At 50.8% G+C, this 17,239-nt stretch overlaps 1 protein-coding gene across 4 annotated transcripts in view; it reads right to left on the bottom strand.

Annotated features, from left to right (window-relative positions):
- The window catches only part of Slc41a3 (solute carrier family 41 member 3), a 51,281-nt gene extending 34,170 nt beyond the window's left edge, over positions 1-17,111 (bottom strand). For 2 of the 4 annotated variants that reach the window (XM_052721088.1, XM_052721090.1), the window contains exons 1-2: positions 16,983-17,111; positions 9,806-10,108 (exon numbers count right to left, since the gene is read on the bottom strand). In XM_052721088.1, the coding sequence (XP_052577048.1) occupies positions 9,806-10,078 (273 nt within the window). In that variant the 5' untranslated portion in view covers positions 10,079-10,108; positions 16,983-17,111. Of the gene's footprint in view, positions 1-9,341; positions 9,366-9,805; positions 10,109-16,982 lie in introns of those variants that run through there. The other 2 variants (XM_052721089.1, XM_052721091.1) reach the window with 2 other exon arrangements.
- Between the last annotated feature and the right edge of the window lie 128 nt (positions 17,112-17,239).

The following is a 17,239-nucleotide window of genomic DNA, read 5'->3' as shown; positions in this document are numbered from 1 at the left end:
TCCAGCCTCTCCACCAGCCTCCAGCCTCTCCACCAGCCCCAGCTTCTCCACCAGCCTCCAGCCTCTCCACCACCTCCAGCCTCTCCACCAGCCCCAGCTTCTCCACCAGCCTCCAGCCTCTCCACCAGCCCCAGCCTCTCCACCAGCCTCCAGCCTCTCCACCAGCCCCCAGCCACCCCACCAGCCTCCAGACTCTCCACCAGCCCAGCCTCTCCACCAGCCCAGCCACCCCACCAGCCCAGCCTCCCCACCAGCTCCAGACTCTCCACCAGCCCCAGCTTCTCCAACAGCCCCCAGACTCTCCACCAGCTCCAGCCTCTTCCAAGCTTCCAGACGGTTCCTTTCAGCTTCCTGTTCAAGAGCAAGCACCCTAAACCCATTTTTTCATGGTAGTTTCTTCCAAAGTGCCTCTGTCAAGCCTCAGTGAATATCTGCCAGCAAGGCAAGCTGAGCCCAGACACCCTCATTGCAGCCCCACATCCAATCTGTTGTCCTCAAAGCCTCCCATCTCTCCCCTCAGCTTCAGCATAGGGAACCATCTCAGTCACGACCCTGTGGCCTCTCACCTATCTCCCCCAACAACCAAAACTTGCTTTCCATATCAGCAGCCCATACGGGCATTCTAAGAAGGTACCCTCACACACGAGCGACACGTAAGCAAGCCTCACCTTCTGACACCCATATCTGAGCCATCTCTGTCCCAGCACACGTTCCCGGTAGACACCCAGAAGGAACTTCGTATGAACCCTGTCGTGTTAAATTCCTCACACGGTTGGCTGGCCTCAACAGGGATGGGCTTTGTAGCCACACTGTTGCCTCTTGGTCTCTGAGTGCCACTAGTTTCCAGCCAGAGCCTCACAGCTCCTTACCCAGAATTCCTAGGTGCAAGCAAGCACCATGATGGCCCTATGGAAGTATGAACAGGAATACCTAACCATTCTTCCCAAGAAAGGGCTTGTCCGGGCGGCCCTGCTGTGGTTTTGGAGCAAGGAAGTCACTCTTGACCATACTCTATGAAGCTGCTCAGCGCTCAGCGGGCAAAACACCTTACTGTATTCACAGCATATGACACGCCCCCCACCTTTATTTTCAAATGAGGAATTGAAGGCCCCAGGAGGGTTCACCTTCAATCACAATGTGCACTAACACTCAAGAAGTAAATACCCTTCTCCCCATCCCTGTGGTTTGGCTGGATCTGAACACACATGCGTCAGTGTGAAACAGCAGAGAGAGGAGCTGCAGACGGCACTGGTGTCAGGGCACTGGTTGGACTGAGAAAATCCCTGCAGGTTGGTGCTGTGCTGGCTACTCAACACCAACCCAGGGAGGAGCCATCCTCAGGTGCACAGACCAGCATTTTATGCCAGCATTGGCACCTGCCACAAGGCCACTCCAGCCTGGGGTCATACATCTAAAGAGAACTCATTGAGTCACACACATTGGCTCCCTGAAACGCTCTCACCAGTACAGGAGAGAGAAATAGCCATTTCCTGAGTAAGCTCACCAAGCCTGGAGAAACGCACAGGAGGAGAGGGAGAGCAATATGAGGGGGGTCGTTAAAACCAAAATGCTGAAGTGGTTACCTTTGGTGGGCAGGATTACAACGATCCTTTTTATTTCTGTGTGTGCTGACTATTGTAATCGCTTGCTTTTAGGACCATTAAGCTTTCAGCAGAAATAAATAAAAGAGCGTACTCGTGTGAGAAAAAGTACTTTCCCGGGAAAGCTGAGAACAACACACGTCAACGAGGCTTACTGGGTCACAGCACAGAACATCTCAATGTGATTTTAAAAATAGTTCCAGCACAGTGGAAAATCTCAGAGCCTGACTGGGCATCGTTCGGATCTGGGTCAAGCATCAAGTGGCTTCCCGGGTGACCTTGCACAGTCCTTCCCATCTCTGGGCCCCCAGCCTGTCCTACAGTCCTGGACGTGAGGGCCCATCGGCTACCTGGCACCTGGGTGGGAGAGGCTAGCTGGCCATGAAATCATATCCACGACTCAGACCCCAGACATCAGGCCGAGTCCTTCCTTTTCTGATCTCCTTTATTTCCTGGTCTGAGCCAGCAGAACCCAGGGGAGAAGGTGAAGAAGGCCTACCTCAGCTTCTCAGGTGCCCTCTAGATTCAGGCCTCCTCACCAGCATCCCTGCCAAGGCCTTGGGCAAGCCCCCTCTCCCAGGCTGTTCTGGCATAGCTCAGCTGTTTTCTGTCTGGCCCTTGCTGCTGTCGGGCAGATGCATGCATCTGTTGTCTCTCCCCACTCAATCATGAGTGCCGCAGGAATACGGCCTGTCTGTCGATCTTGTTCACCATAATTCTGTGCATGGTGTCTGGCTCGTGCACACACAGTGTGTGTTGCCAGAACAAATGAACGAACGAATGAACGAACGAATGAATGAATAAACAGAATGGCAGAAACAACAAGGAAAAGTAACCCAGTCACATGCTCATGGCCCTTAGTGCCAGCCTGAGCACCACAAGAGAAAAAGAAAGCTCCAGCATCCTTCCACAGGCAGAGTGATGACAATGCACTTACTTACAATACCCCCAGCACTCACTCACTTACAATACCCCCAGCACTCACTTACAATACCCCCAGCACTCACTCACTTACAATACCCCCAGCACTCACTTACAATACCCCCAGCACTCACTCACTTACAATACCCCCAGCACTCACTGACAATACCCCCAGCACTCACTCACTTACAATACCCCCAGCACTCACTCACTGACAATACCCCCAGCACTCACTTACAATACCCCCAGCACTCACTCACTTACAATACCCCAGCACTCAGTTACTTACAATACCTCCAGTACTCACTTACTTATAATACCCCAGCACTCACTCACTTACAATACCCCAGCACTTACTTACAATACCCCTAGCACTTACTTACAATACCCCAGCACTTACTTACAATACCCCAGCACTCACTTACTTACAATACCCCCAGCACTTACTCACTTACAATACCCCAGCACTCACTTACTTACAATACCCCAGCACTCACTTACTTACAATACCCCAGCACTCACTTACTTACAATACCCCCAGCACTTACTCACTTACAATACCCCAGCACTCACTTACTTACAATACCCCCAGCACTCACTCACTTACAATACCCCCAGCACTCACTTACAATACCCCAGCACCTACTTACAATACCCCAGCACTCACTCACTTACAATACCCCCAGCACTTACTTACAATACCCCAGCACTTACTTACAATACCCCAGCACTCACTCACTTACAATACCCCCAGTACTTACTTACTTATAATACCCCAGCACTCACTTACTTACAATACCCCCAGCACTTACTCCAGCCAGAAAGGCTCAGAGTGGCCTAACCAGGAGTCCCCTGTGGCTCTTGCTCTTATGGCAAGGTCCCCAGTCAAATGCCCTCCTCAGCAAGTGGCCCAGGAACACACCTTCCTCAGTTAGGTCCCCAGGGAAATGTCCTCCATAGGGAGGGGTCTAGGCCTTGAACCTGCCTGTCCCTGAATAATGACTTTAGTCTGCTAGCCCGAGGGACTTTCCAAGCAAGCCCTTCTGCTCTCCTGCAGGAAGTGGCACTCACTCTTCCATTCCACACAGCAGGGCCTGCCTCCTTCCTCATCCTAGATGGCTCCGCATGTGTGGGGTAGCAGCAGGCTGGGACTGTGGGAGACTAAGAAATGCTGTGGTTCCTGCTTGCCCAGCTCTGGTCATTACTGGAGTCATTATCTCCATAGCCCAGAGTGGGATTCTTCCCTCAGCCGTGGGGCAGGAGGGCCTGGACAGTCAGTCTCACGTCGGAAGGCTTCCAGTGCAATCCAGGGCTCCTGTCCAGCTCTTCTGCGGTGCTCCTTGCTGACTAGCCGGATTCGGCTGCAGGGCAGCCTGCTGCATACGAAGTCTGCCCTCTCTCTTCATATGGCGCCTCCGCCTCTCACCCCAAAGCTGCTCTTAGCCACAATGAGAAATATCCTGACTGGCTCTGCCCCAGGTAGGGCACCCAGGTCTGGCAGGCACTCCTTGGCACTCCTACCGCCTGGCTGGACTTCCGAACTGCCCGATAAACGGGGCCTCGGGGACGTGCTCTCCACCTTCAATTCAGGGAGTACCACCCAACAATAGCTTCAAATCAGACCTCGGAAGAGTGAGGCTTGTTTTCCAAACTTAGGAAGGATGACGACTTTACTGCTTCTCCTTAGAGCAGTCCAACTTGGCCTGTCTCTAAAGCTGGGAAGAATGAAAGGGCACTAATGTGTTCCCATCACTAAGACTCTATTCACCACCGCCCACCAGTACTGAATGAATGACTGCAGCCATTTCTGGCTGCTGAGAGGTGTCCCTCTGCTCTGATCATGTGGGTTCCACAGCCTCCGGCCACAGCGGGCCTCAGCATTCCAGAGGTCAGCAGAAAGCACCTCACCTGTATTAGCCTTCGGGAATACAGGTATGACATCCCCCTCCCTGGGAGTCCTTTTCACACACCCATAATGGACAAACAAGTCACTTACTGAGGAACTTGCAGAGAAAAAAAGGGGACACTATCCCACAGCTGTGCAAGCTGGGCCGTGGAAGTTGGATTCCTGAAAACGACCATGATCTGGGGACCACACCACCCCTGACACTGTAACACAACAGCTTCTGACCTCTGGAAACAAAGGATTCATGTACACAGTTTACTTACATCTATGCTAACTTGCCAAGGAGCTCACGGTGACTAGTCCCTTCTATCTCATGCTTCTGCAGTCTGTCTACACTGAAATCAGTGAGCATCCCTATTGGAACCCCTGCTCACGGAAGCAGAGCTAGGTCTGCCTGTCTCGTGGCCCCTGGAGTCTCTGGGCCATGCATGATGACCACCAATTATCACTGGCTGCTGGCCTGCCCTGCACAGCACACAGCTTCAATGACTGGCCACATGCAGCATCTTCAGGAGCCCCAGTCCTGTCACCCTCGCTTCTCCCCACAGTTCAAATCTATTTCATCTCAATCCCACATGTCTGTCTGTTCCAAGACCGATAATGAGAACTCACGAAAAAGTGTCGCCCATTTGTACTCTTCAATGTTTGCCTATGCTATTCTTAGAGGGGGTGGGATAAGAACCCAGTTGGGGACAGGAGACAGTTTCCACTGACCACCCAGGTTCAGGGCTTGGGGAGAGGATCCCTGCTCCTTGACAGCCTCTAGAGCTTGTTCCAAATCTGTGAAAGGTTGTGCCCCTCGTCAGGAGACCCCACTCCTCTAAGCATCCCTACCCCAGATTTCAGACCATTGCACCCCACTCTTGTAAAGACTCTTGACATTGTCGTCTGCTCCATGTTTCCAAGTAGTACCTCTGCTAGACTTTAAGAAAGAGAGGCAGATGAAGGTTAGTCTGGCCTAACTGGGTGAGTAGGCGCTCCCAGGAGTGCTATTTCCCACCATTATCTCTGACAGTAGATGAGCCACATGTTAATAAATGGGAATGGCTTCCTATTATGATTTTAATGTATCAGTTACAAATTTAAAAACTGAGCCGGGCGGCGGTGGTGCAGGCCTTTAATCCCAGCACTCCGGGAGGCAAAGGCAGGTGGATTTCTGTGAGTTCGAGGCCAGCCTGGTTTATAAAGCAAGTTCCAAGACAGCCAGGACTGTTACACAGAGAAACCCTGTTTCTTGATAAACAAAACCAAACAACAAAATTAAAAATTAGAGGACATGGTGTGGGGGACAACCTCACAAAGTTAAGAGCAGCCTGCAGCTAACAACTAGCAGGGACAACAGAACCTCAGCTCTGTAACCACAGAGAGGTGAACTGACGACAGCAATGTGCCAGGCCAGCACCTGGCCATTGGCCATGGTCTGAGCAGAAACCTGGGAAAGCTGTCTTAGGGTTTTTATTGCTGTGATAAAGACCATGACCAAAAGCAATGTGGAAGAAAAGGGGTAATTTTATCTTATGTGTCTAGGTAACAGTCCATCACTGAGGGAGGTCAGGACAGGAACTCAAGCAGGACAGGAACCTGAAGGCAGGAACTGAAGCAGACACCATGGAGGAATGCTGCTTATTGGCTTGCTCTGCTGGCTTCCTTATACACCATCCTGGGCCACCTGCTGAGGATGACACCACCCACAGTGGGCTGCCCCCCTCTCAACCAATCATTAATCAAGACAATACTCCATAGACTTGTCCACAGGGCAATCTTTTTTTTTTTTTTTTTTAAGATTTATTTATTTATTTCATGTGCATTGGTGTTTTGCCTGCATGTATGTCTGTGTGAGGGTGTCAGATTCTCTGGAACCAGAGTTACAGACAGTTGTGAGCTGCCATGTGAGTGCTGGGAATTAAACCTGGGTCCTCTGGAAGAATAGTCCGTGCTCTTAACCGCTGAGTCAACTCTCCAGCCCCACACAGGGCAATCTTATGGTGACAATTCCTCAACTGAGTTTCCCTCTTCCCATGTATTTTTACATTTGTGTCAAGTTGACAAAAGCCAACCAGCGCACACCATGTGTCTACCCTTCTGGGTTATAGAACCATGAGCTAATGATGGCTGCTAAGCTTGTGGTTATCTATGACACAACAACAGAAAACTAACACAGAGGCCAAGGGTTCCTGAGTCTGCTAAATCAATGGATGCCTACAGAAAGCCTGTGTTTTTAAATGGTTGCAATTAACTGAATATCAACTGACTCATCAAACTCTCTGCCAAACAGCACAGTCTCTGCAGATGGCCAGTGTCAACTTCTGACACATACAATGAAAAACCAAAGCATTCCCTGCCAAAGCAGGGCCTCTTCCTCCTGTGAGGACATCATCTCCGCCCTGATGTCCTTGTGTGTTCACTGTAGGACCTCAGAGGAAGGCACTGGTAGAAGGCAGTGCTTGAGGAGGACACAGGCTCTGAGTCATTATAAGACTGTATCTGACTACACACTTTCTTAAAAAAATGCTTGGGGCTGGAGAGATGGCTCAGTGGTTAAGAGTACAAGATTGCTCTTCCAGAAAACCCAGGTTTGAATCCTGGCTCCACATGGTAGCTCTTAACTTTAACTCCAGTTCCAGGGAATCTAACACTCTCTTCTGGCCTCTGTAGGCACTGAACACATGTGGTACATATACATACATGCAGGCAAAACACCCATAAACATAAAATAATAAAGGATGCACAGTAAAAAAAAACCACCAAACACCAAAAGTAATAGATAGATAGATAGATAGATAGATAGATAGATAGATAGATAGATAGATAGAGCACCTTCACATTCTGTGAGAAATCCTTCACATTCTTTGACACAACTGATATACACAGGACCTCTAAAGATCAACCAGGACAAGGACAGTCACCACAGAGATGCAGTATCTTTACTGACTTCGTTTTAAAAATTGTGTATATGTATCCATGGTGCACACGTGTGTGCTGTTCCTCTGTATGTGGAGGCCAGGGGCTGACATCAGGCGTCTTCCTCCATCTTTGTAGTCAAGTCTTTCACTAAACCTGGGCCTCATCAACTTGGCTAGACTGACTGGCAGCAAGTCCTCGGGGTCCTCCGTCTTTCCCCAGCACTGAAATAGTAACATGTCCCATCTGCCTAGATTTTTTTTTTCAGACAGGGTTTCTCTGTGTAGCCTTGGCTGTCCTGAAACTCACTTTATAGACCAGGCTGGCCTCAGACTCACAGAGATCTGCCTGCTTCTGCCAAGTGCTGGGATTAAAGGTGTGTGCCACCACCACCACCGGGCTGGTTGCTCAGATGTTTATGTGGGTGTTAGGGATCCAAATTTAAGTCCTCATACTTGAATGGTGAACATTTTATCAATGGAGTGATCTTCCCAAACACTTTTTCTGTTCCTGTATTAGAACCCTTGAGTCTAGCTAATTTAGAAAGGGAAAGGGTTAATCTTGGTTTGTGGTTCTGGAATTTGGGAGCACAGTGCCATATAGTCAGCTTCTGGAGCTCCACAGACTGCACTGTATCACAGTGGAAAGGCATAGAGGGGAGGCAGGTGTACACGGAAGTTGGACATCAACAAGACAAGAAGCACGAGAAAGCCAAGGAAGCCAAACTTACTTTATAACAATCTGGTCTTGGGACAATTCACCCCCTCTGAGAGAACTACATTAATGCCTTTGTTATCCAAAGTGCCTCTTGAAAGCCCCACCACCTCTCAACCCAGTTATATTAGGGACTAAGCCTCAACACCATCTGTGGTAGGGACAAACCACATTCAAACACAACGTGTACACAAAGAATATAAACCAGTATGGAGATACTCACTCATTCCTCATTAGCAATGCAAGTGCAAGCCACACCATAATGCACATGGTTGTAGCCTTGACAAGGCCTCCCACTGACTCCTGCTGCCCACTACTGATGGTCTCATACAACCCCTCCCACTGCACTGGGGACTGAACCTAGTGACCTGCTTACAACCAAGAGCAGCAAGGCTCCTACGATCAGGTGACCCAGATGGTCTTGCCACCATGGGCTTCTTTGGCAGACTACACATAAAAGAATCAGGTGCCTCATGGTGCAAGGACAAGGGGCTCTCCAGGAACAGTGGCGAGGAACAGGGCCTGGGTCAAGCAGCCACTCAGGCAGTGAGCAGAAAAACACCTGTAGCCTCAAGAGAGAGGAATCCTTAGCCCACAGCAGCTGTGAGCTTAAGAAGTATGACATTTTAATCTGCTGAGTTTTAGGCAATAGAAATTAACACATGAAATGCAGTTTGCATCTAGCAGGTAGGTATGTGTGTGTGTGTGTGTGTGTGCTTGCGTGTGCGTGCATGCATGGGCACAGCTGTGTTTGCAGGTGCTCGAAGGCCAGAGTGGGTGTTCTTCTCTATTGTTCTTGGCTTTATTCCTTTGAGACAAGGTCTGTCCTTGAACCTGCAAGCTTGCCATTTTGGCTGGGATCACTGGCCAGTGAGCTCCCAGGGTCTGTCTCTACTCCCCAGTTCTAGGGTTATCTGGGTTGTAGGTGCGCTGTAACTATGCCCGCCTTCTACGGGTCTTCATTTTCACCCACGGAGCTGTCTCCCCATCCCCTGGCAGACTGTTAAAGATGAGGGAGGCTGGCAATGATCTGCCCACAGTGTTGGGTAACGGGTATCACCTACAGTTTTCCATGGACTAGAAAGGAGATTTGGTAACAGCCACATGCAGGGCCTTGGACCTTGTGGTTCTACTTGCAATAATACACCCACTGACTGCCTCAGGTGTGTGGGACATGGCTTCTAAAGTTCACTCACGCAGCATTTGGCAGTGATATTACACTGAGTTGTTGCTATGGGCTGAACTGCCTCCTCCCCCCGCACCCCACCTCACCCCACCCCACCCCCGCCACAACGCACATATGTAAGCCTTGGTCTTCTACACCTCAGGATGTGACTATTTCTGGAGACAGGGCCTTGAAAGGGGAAGTGGAAATGAGGTCATTAGCACAGACCTAATTCAATATGGCTGGTCCCCCCCCCCCCCCCCCCCCCGATAAGAAGAGGAGGAGACACAGGTACAAGAGAGGCCTCAGAGGGAAACCACCTTGAAACGCCTTAACACTGGGCGTCCAGTCTCTGCAGTGGAAACAGATGAGCTTTATGCTCCTTACTCCCTCATAGAACAATGACAGGAAGTGGTCCAGGGAATCTGGGTGTGTCTGTGGGGCGGGGCCAAAGCTCCATGGCCCCAGCCATTATCCTGCTGTGCTTCATGTGGGTTAAGCTAAAAGAACCTCACCCAATACAGAGAAAAGACGGCGTCCTTTTATCCTCGGTTGCCCAGTCCTCAAGTTCCCGGCCCCCAGGTAGCTGTCTCTCACCTGGAAATAGTTTAGAAGCAAGCCAGCCCAGGATAGCCCCAGGCCTGCAAGCAGGAAGGGTAATAGCACCTGAAAGCCAATGACCAGGGCACTCTCTCTGCTGTGCTCGGCCTCCAGTGATTTGGGGTCCACATTTTGGCTCTCAGAGACCTCCTGATGTCCATCTTCGGAAGCCTCGGCGAGTCTTCCTGCACTGTGGTCGGGGGATGGCCCCAGTTCCTTCGGCCTGCTATAGCCTTCCAGCCTCCGCTGTCGGGCCTCCGTCCCTTCCATCGGCACACGGCTGAGCCCAGCAGCCCTGACCTGGGAGACACAAAGTGACAGCAGGCTGAAGGGTAGAGCTCCTGACCCCTCAGGTCCCCTCAGACTCCATCCATCCACCTGGCAGCCGCCATCCAGGGCTGGCCTTCACAGCCTCCAGCACCACACGTCTGCAGTCTACTGTCAGAGACATGGGCCTGAGGATGACACACAGCTATTAAAGGACCGTTAACCGTACACAGGAGCCAACAGACAGTGAGGCTCCCTACCAACCAACTATCAAAAACCTGACCCAGCACTGATTAGGAGAAGTACACTCATCTAGCATGTCCTGGCTTCTATCCTCAATACCACCACCCCACATGAATGAATGAATGAGCAGCAGAAAGTAGTCAGAACTTGTCAGAACTCTGGGAATTAAGCCAAGGCTTGTAGCAACCCAAGGACTATCAGGAACACTGTGACCTTCATCATATTAGTGACATTCCAACTCCCTCAGTCTCAGTGCCTTTAGTGTGGAAGATGGCTGGCTGGGAGGGTTATTTCTGCCCGCCAATGCGATTAGATTAAGAAGTGCCCAGGGCATGGCTGAGGCACGACTTGCAGAGATGATTAAGCCTTTCTGTGGGCTGGGGTCTAAGACTGAATAAAAAGAGAGGAAGGTGCTTCCTAGACCGCCCAGATGCAAGCAAGCTCCTGCCTGCGCGCCAGTATGCCTTCCTACCACAATGTGCCATGCTCTCTTAAGCCTGAGCAAAAAAATAAATACCCCCTCGAGGTTCTTCCGTCAGGTATTTGTTCCCAACAACGAGAAAAGAAACTAACACCTTGGGGAGCACCAGCAGCCTGCAGCTCCTCTGCTGTCCAGAAGAACTCCAGTTCTCACGTGCATATGGGGTTCTGGGGACACTCATCGGCAGACAGCCTGGAGACTCCTAGTGCTGAAAACCTCTGGAACAAGAGCAGGGGTTGCTTGCAGACCGATGAAAAGGATCATAGGGAAAAGCTGGGCAATGATGGATCCATGGGGGCAGGAGACGGTCCAAGGCCATCTGGGAATGCAATAGGGTTCACAGGGCTGGACATAAGTTCAAAAAAATGGCTGACCAGGCAGAGGGTGAATGCTGAGGGGGGATGTTAAGGGCTCTAGAATGGGAGGGGCCCCAGGGTGCCCAGACTGTCCCTCAGTGGGCACTGTAGACTGGGTGGGTGTCGACTGTAGACCGAGTCATAACAGATCACTTGGCAACATTGACACACACAGCACAGAACGGTGTTCAGTGAAGTCACCAGACAGCGAGTGTCCTCCTGACAGGAGAGACTCTCAGTCCCGGAAATGGCTCACTCTTTAGAGGACACAGTTTTCAACAACAAAGGAGACACAGAGACAAATTCACCTCAACAAATACGAGACACACAAACAAGAAAGCATGTATCCAACAGGAAAGAGCAATTATGGAAAGTGTCCCCGAGGAGGATCAGACTCAGGCCTGCGGAAAACTTCCAAGCGGTTTTGTTAACATCTTCAAAGAACATGAGGAACCCCTTAGCCCAAACTGACAAAACTGGTGGCAGGTATGCCCAGCCTTGAAGATGTTCCCCGCAGGCAGGGACCACAAGTCCAGGGCTGTGGGGTACAGCTGCATGCTTCTGAAGGCAGGCTACGGGGCTGTGGACAGTGAGGCAGAGGAGTGGGCAGAGGCCCCACATGGGGCCTCACGAGGGTGGGCACTGGAGGCTCTGGAGGAGGGAGGAGGGAATCAGGGCCAGTCAATAACCCCAGCAAGCCCTCCTGGGCCAAGATTTGCCCAGTACCCCAGAACACCGAGAAACGATGAATCACCATTGTAGAATGTCTTGGCTGCTACAAGATAATGGCCAAGCTCACTCTGTGATTCCAAAATAGTCCGTCCAACCTTCCCTAAGGGACGGGGCTGAGAGCAGAAGACCGCCTGTGTGGGACAAAAATGTCCCCTGCCACACGCTCCGAGGAAAGCCAGGTTCACAGCATCAAAGGGCTAAAAACTAATGTGAACCTTAATGAAAACAAAACAAACTCTAAAAGTAGTCCAAAGAGTAAGGCTTCTCCCAAGATTCTGGGAGGGACAATGATTCCCTAACTTGGAGCAAGGAGAAAAAAATCAAGATGATAGCACAGGACCATGGGAAAGCAAGGTGCTTTCAAGACAGGAGTGGTGTTCCTAAAGTGAAGGAACACTAGACCACTGCCATCCTAGAGCTACCGTGTCAGCATTCATCAGTAACAAACACAACGCAAACGAGGTGCGGTAGCCCAAGGCTAGCCTCAAACTGGATGTGTAGCCAAGGAAGATCTTGAACTTTCTGGTCCTCCTGCCTCCTCTGGAGGGATGAGATTACAGGCATGCACCGCCATATTTATGAGGCACAGGGGACTGAAACCAGAGTTTCACACATGCCAGGCAAGCACTTTGCCAGCTGAGCCACATCTGAGGAGGACGTGTAAGCACATCCTGGATGTAAGCAGGAGCCAGTGAACCAGTCCACATATGCTGGAAAAACAGGACCTGGATAGGAAGGCTGAACCAGCCTAGTGCCATAGGATCACCAGGCCGAAGGGAGCACTCACAGACGATGAACACGTGTGGCCAAGAGATATCCAATTAAAGAGCCCTCCTCCCCCAACTACTTCCTAGGAACCAGGCAACCAGCGGAGCACAGCCAGACGCAGTTGGTGCTGGGTGCACCGTAAACACACGGGCCCAGCTTAGTGGCCGGCACCTGAGGTGGGGTGATCAGTCCAGCCCAAGAATTCAAGGTCAGTCCTGGTAACATAGCAAGCCCTCTTACAACAAAACCCCAAATCAACCACCACTCCTGGCTGACCACTAACTGCACTGAGATTATGGTTAGACTTGAATGAGCTTCCAAATAGACAAAGAAACCAGGTCATGATGAAGAGGCGGGGCTTTCCCGCCAAGCTGATCCAGGGAAGTCCCTCACTGGACTGCATGGCCAAGGTCCCAATTCTCAGCCCAGAATAAGCCACAGATAACCAGACATCTACCACTACTGCTCAGAGAAACTGCCATTTCATTCTTGCTAGAATTTGGTGAGGCTCCTAAAACTCTAGAAACAACACACACACACACACACACACACACACACACACACACACACACACTCACACACACAGAGTAGTGAAATTACAGAAACTGAGGAAAGTGGGAAGAATTTTTGTTTTCTCTAGGTATGTGGGGTGGTGCCGTATATGTCAGAACCTTCCAGTGCTCAAGTTCCTTATATAGCATGGCCCCTGCATAGGGCCTTTCTCTCTGCACATCCTCCAGTGAATCTTCTAGTCATGACAGTATCTAACACAGGCCTGAGCTTTATAAATGGCTGTAGGTTATGCAGTTAATATGACAAGCACAAGGGTCTGTGATTGTTCAACAGATACGGCTGCTTCTGTTGAATATTTGCAGGTCCAAGATTGGCTGATTCTGCAGATGAGGAACACAGATACAGAGGGCATCTGGGGTAAACACTCTACCATGATGTTTCTTTCCAGCCAGTTTTACAGTGAGCCCATTACCAGTGTGGGCAGTTACAACTGTAGACATATTAAAACCATTGCAGGAGTTGGCTGTGCCAATTATGGCATTAATGAAGTGTTCAGAACAGTATGAGATACAGTCAATGCTTAAATGTCTCGGGGAGAATGAAGTGCCATTCTTAGTGAAAACACCAATGTTTGAGGAATTCGGGCAAGGTGTGCAAATAAACAGGGTGCAGCCCCCAAGGACAGCAGGGTGTCAAACCGGCCAACACAGGCAGTGAAGCTGGAGGAGGCTCTCTCTGCAGGCAGACACCTCCAGGTCTCAGGGACAGCAGCAAAGGGGTGTCTGCTTTGTTTAAGCTCCCTCTGCTGGCAGAGTGGAAATTGGACATGCTGAACCGCCAGAGAGAGATGGTCAGAAGGACCACACAAACAAGAAAAATAGCAAAATAAAAATGAATTATAAAAGAAAGCCTTTTGATCCAAAACCACAGACTCAAACTCCAAGAGAGTAGGGAAGGGAAGGGAAGAGAGAGAAAAAAAATAAGAGTTCAATTCAAGAATATCAAGTTTAAACATACGGCAGGGCAAAATTCTGAACAAAATTTACAAGAAAGTAAGTTTATAACTAGAGCAGGTAAAGGTGCTTGTCACCAGGCTTGACAACCTGAGTTCAGTCCCTGGGACCCACATGGTGGAAGGAGAGAACTGACTGACCCTAGGTTGACCTCTGACTTCTGCAAGTGCACAGTGGTGGAGGTGTGAGTGAATGCACGCGCGCCCCCCCCCCCCACGAATTAAAAACTCTTTTATTCATGCATTTTATGTAAATGAGTGCTCTATTTGCATGAATACTTGCATGACAGAAGAGGGCATCAGATCCCATTATGGATGGTTGTGATCCACCATGTGGGTGCTGAGAATTGAACTCAGGACCTCTAGGAGAGCAGTCAGTGCTCTTAACCACTGAACCATCTCTCCAGCCCGAATTTAAAACTCTTAAAGAAAGTCTAGGAGGAAATATTTGGTGCCAATAAAAAAAGACAAGATTGGGTGTGAAAGAAAGAAGAAAGGGTAGGACACCAGAACTGAGGCAGTCAACTGCAATCTTGGTGAAGTGCCTTGCATCTCCACCAGAGGGCCCCAAGGCCCACACAGACATAAGGCTGCACACCTGCCGACTGGTAGTGATCACTTGGTTTCACAATCCTCACTCACATACACATATGTGCGTGCCAGAGAAAGCCCTGGCCAGGGTGTACACTGAGGATCAAGTCAGTCTCTTGAGCTGGCTCAGCCTAGCAGTCAGCATCCAGCAGTCTTCTGTACCAGGTAGGGGACATCCTGGCCCATCAGCAGGGGCCTCCTACCCTGTGAAGGTGCCCGAAGGCCCCTCAGATTCACTGGGAATGTTGGAGTATTTAATAAGGATAATGTCACTAATATAATTAAAAATTAGACAGGCCCCGTGGGACAAAATAGAGGCGATGTCTAGGGGGAGTGGGCAGTGGATTCAGGAAAACCTGATTTTTTAGCTCAAGGTATGCTGGAGGCTTGGTGGACAAGGGTACTTCATAGTACTATGACTGTAAAGTGGCATCCTAAGGTGGGCCCAGGCTCAGCTGACCCCTAAGTATTTGGTTGCCTCGAGAAAGTGACTGCTATACACCAGTTCTGCAGCCCAGTGCCAAGTGTGGAGTCCAACAAACATCAGTACTGGATAACAGTGATTAAAGACCTTCCCGTGGGCCAGCTGGCTTTGAAAGGGGGCGGGACATAGCTGACTGAGACTAGAGCCCAATGTATTTTGTGACTCCTCCCAGCTGGCAACAGGGGTGGCCTGTCTGTCATTCAGACACTATACACTACCATTCGGATCATACTGCCCAGTGAAACTGGCCTTGAACACAGGCCTGTGAGCACCTGTTCAGCACGCAGGTACTAACACATCCTTCTGGGAGGCCTGGTTCTGGCACAGCATACAAACTGATGCTCACCTTCCTGGGACAGGGAGATTCTAACCACGAGGTGGGCGGGCTGAGTTTCTGGGGTGGATGGGTTGCCTCTTAGCTTCCCACTGTCAGCAAAGAGGAAAGCATGTCTGGGTTTCATCTCCTTAACATTATAGAACATCCCAGTGGGAATGTACAGAAAGCCCAACTCAGGGTTAGAATCCCAGTATCTCCTTTCCCTGGATGTGTGACCTTGGAAGAGTGAGGAAATACTACCCGTTGTGACGTCTGAATGGAGCACAGCAGAACCCTTTATCCTGTTGCACCCTCTGAGGTTTTTATTACCAGCAACCATTTGTGGTCCGAAAATATTAAGAGAACATTTCCAGAAACAAGCAATTCGTAAGTCTTAAATTGTGTTCAGTTCTGAGCACCCCGGTGGGCTGATTCGGTTACCACCACACTCTGTTCCTCCTAGAATGTGCACCCTTCCCTTGTCCAGTGTATCCGTGCTGCATATGCTGCTCGCCCGCTAGTTACCCTCTCAACAGTTGTTAGGGTGGCAGCGCTGGTGGCCCAGCAACCCTTCTTCTACTTAATAATGGCACAACGGTAGTGATGGTGACAATTCTATCACAATATATCATTAAACCTGCCCTGTCTTTTGGTTGTTCATCCTTCACTGTGTCTAGTCCATAAATTAAACTCTACCATAGGTATGTATATCAGGAAAACAATCTGTATGTCTGGGTATCACCCCAGGATTCAGGCGCCCTTTGGGGAACACATTAGTGCCTCCCTCAGATAGGGGGAGGTTACTCAAGCCTTCTGTAATGTATTTTCCTTACAGGACACTTGGCCTGTCTCGACCCCCACTTCAGGCCTCTCGGTACTCCTTTGCATCCGTGGTTCTTAAACTACTGCAGAGGCATGAGGCCAGCTTAAGGAAGCAGAGCAGGACCAATCCCTAGATACCTGGGTCAGGCTGGAGAGGCTGCATCTCTAAGTGGTCTCTGGCGAAGAAGCAGTTGGAGAACACCGAGTTTTTAAAGCTTTCTAGAAAGGATCTGGTAGACTGAGGTATCCTCTCAAGTCTGAACGACCTCTACCTTGGCAACCCCAGGGGTTTCCACTGAGCGCAGAATAACTCACTGAGCCCGCAGTGGGATGTGCAGGGATGCTTTCGGGGTGCTGAAGGAGTCAATCATTATCCCTAGAGTCAGGCGCCCCGGGGTTCAACACAGGCAGAGGGAAGGGATGAACGAGGCTGGTCCCTGCAGACCTTTGGAGCGAAGGAGCCACGTACTGACCCGCCCCGGTGTGCCGCTAGCTAGACCCTGCGCCCCACGCCCCCTCCCGAGGCCCGTAGGCGCCCCGCTTTCCCTCGGTTTCCCCGGCTCCCAGTCCAGCTCCGGCCCGCGCTTACCGGTCCTCTCCTGGCCGGCGGAGGAAGCGAGGCGGCGGGGCGCGCGCTGGGCACCGCCGAGGCCTGCGGCGGGAGGAAGCGGGAAGGGCGGCCGGCGGGCCAACCCCGCCCTGCCCAGGCGCCCGGGCAGAGGGGCGGGGCTGTATAGGGGCGGGGCCACCTGATGGGAGGGGCTTTGCGGGCCGGCCTCGTGGGCGGGGCCAGGTCGTAGAGGTGAAGCTTGAGAACCCAGTTTTTAAAGCTTTCTAGTAAGGGTC

This window comes from Peromyscus californicus, unplaced genomic scaffold, assembly GCF_007827085.1.
Source record: "Peromyscus californicus insignis strain IS unplaced genomic scaffold, ASM782708v3 Scaffold_6__1_contigs__length_162567912, whole genome shotgun sequence".
NCBI lineage: Eukaryota > Metazoa > Chordata > Mammalia > Rodentia > Cricetidae > Peromyscus > Peromyscus californicus.
This window is presented reverse-complemented; position numbering and strand designations above follow the sequence as displayed.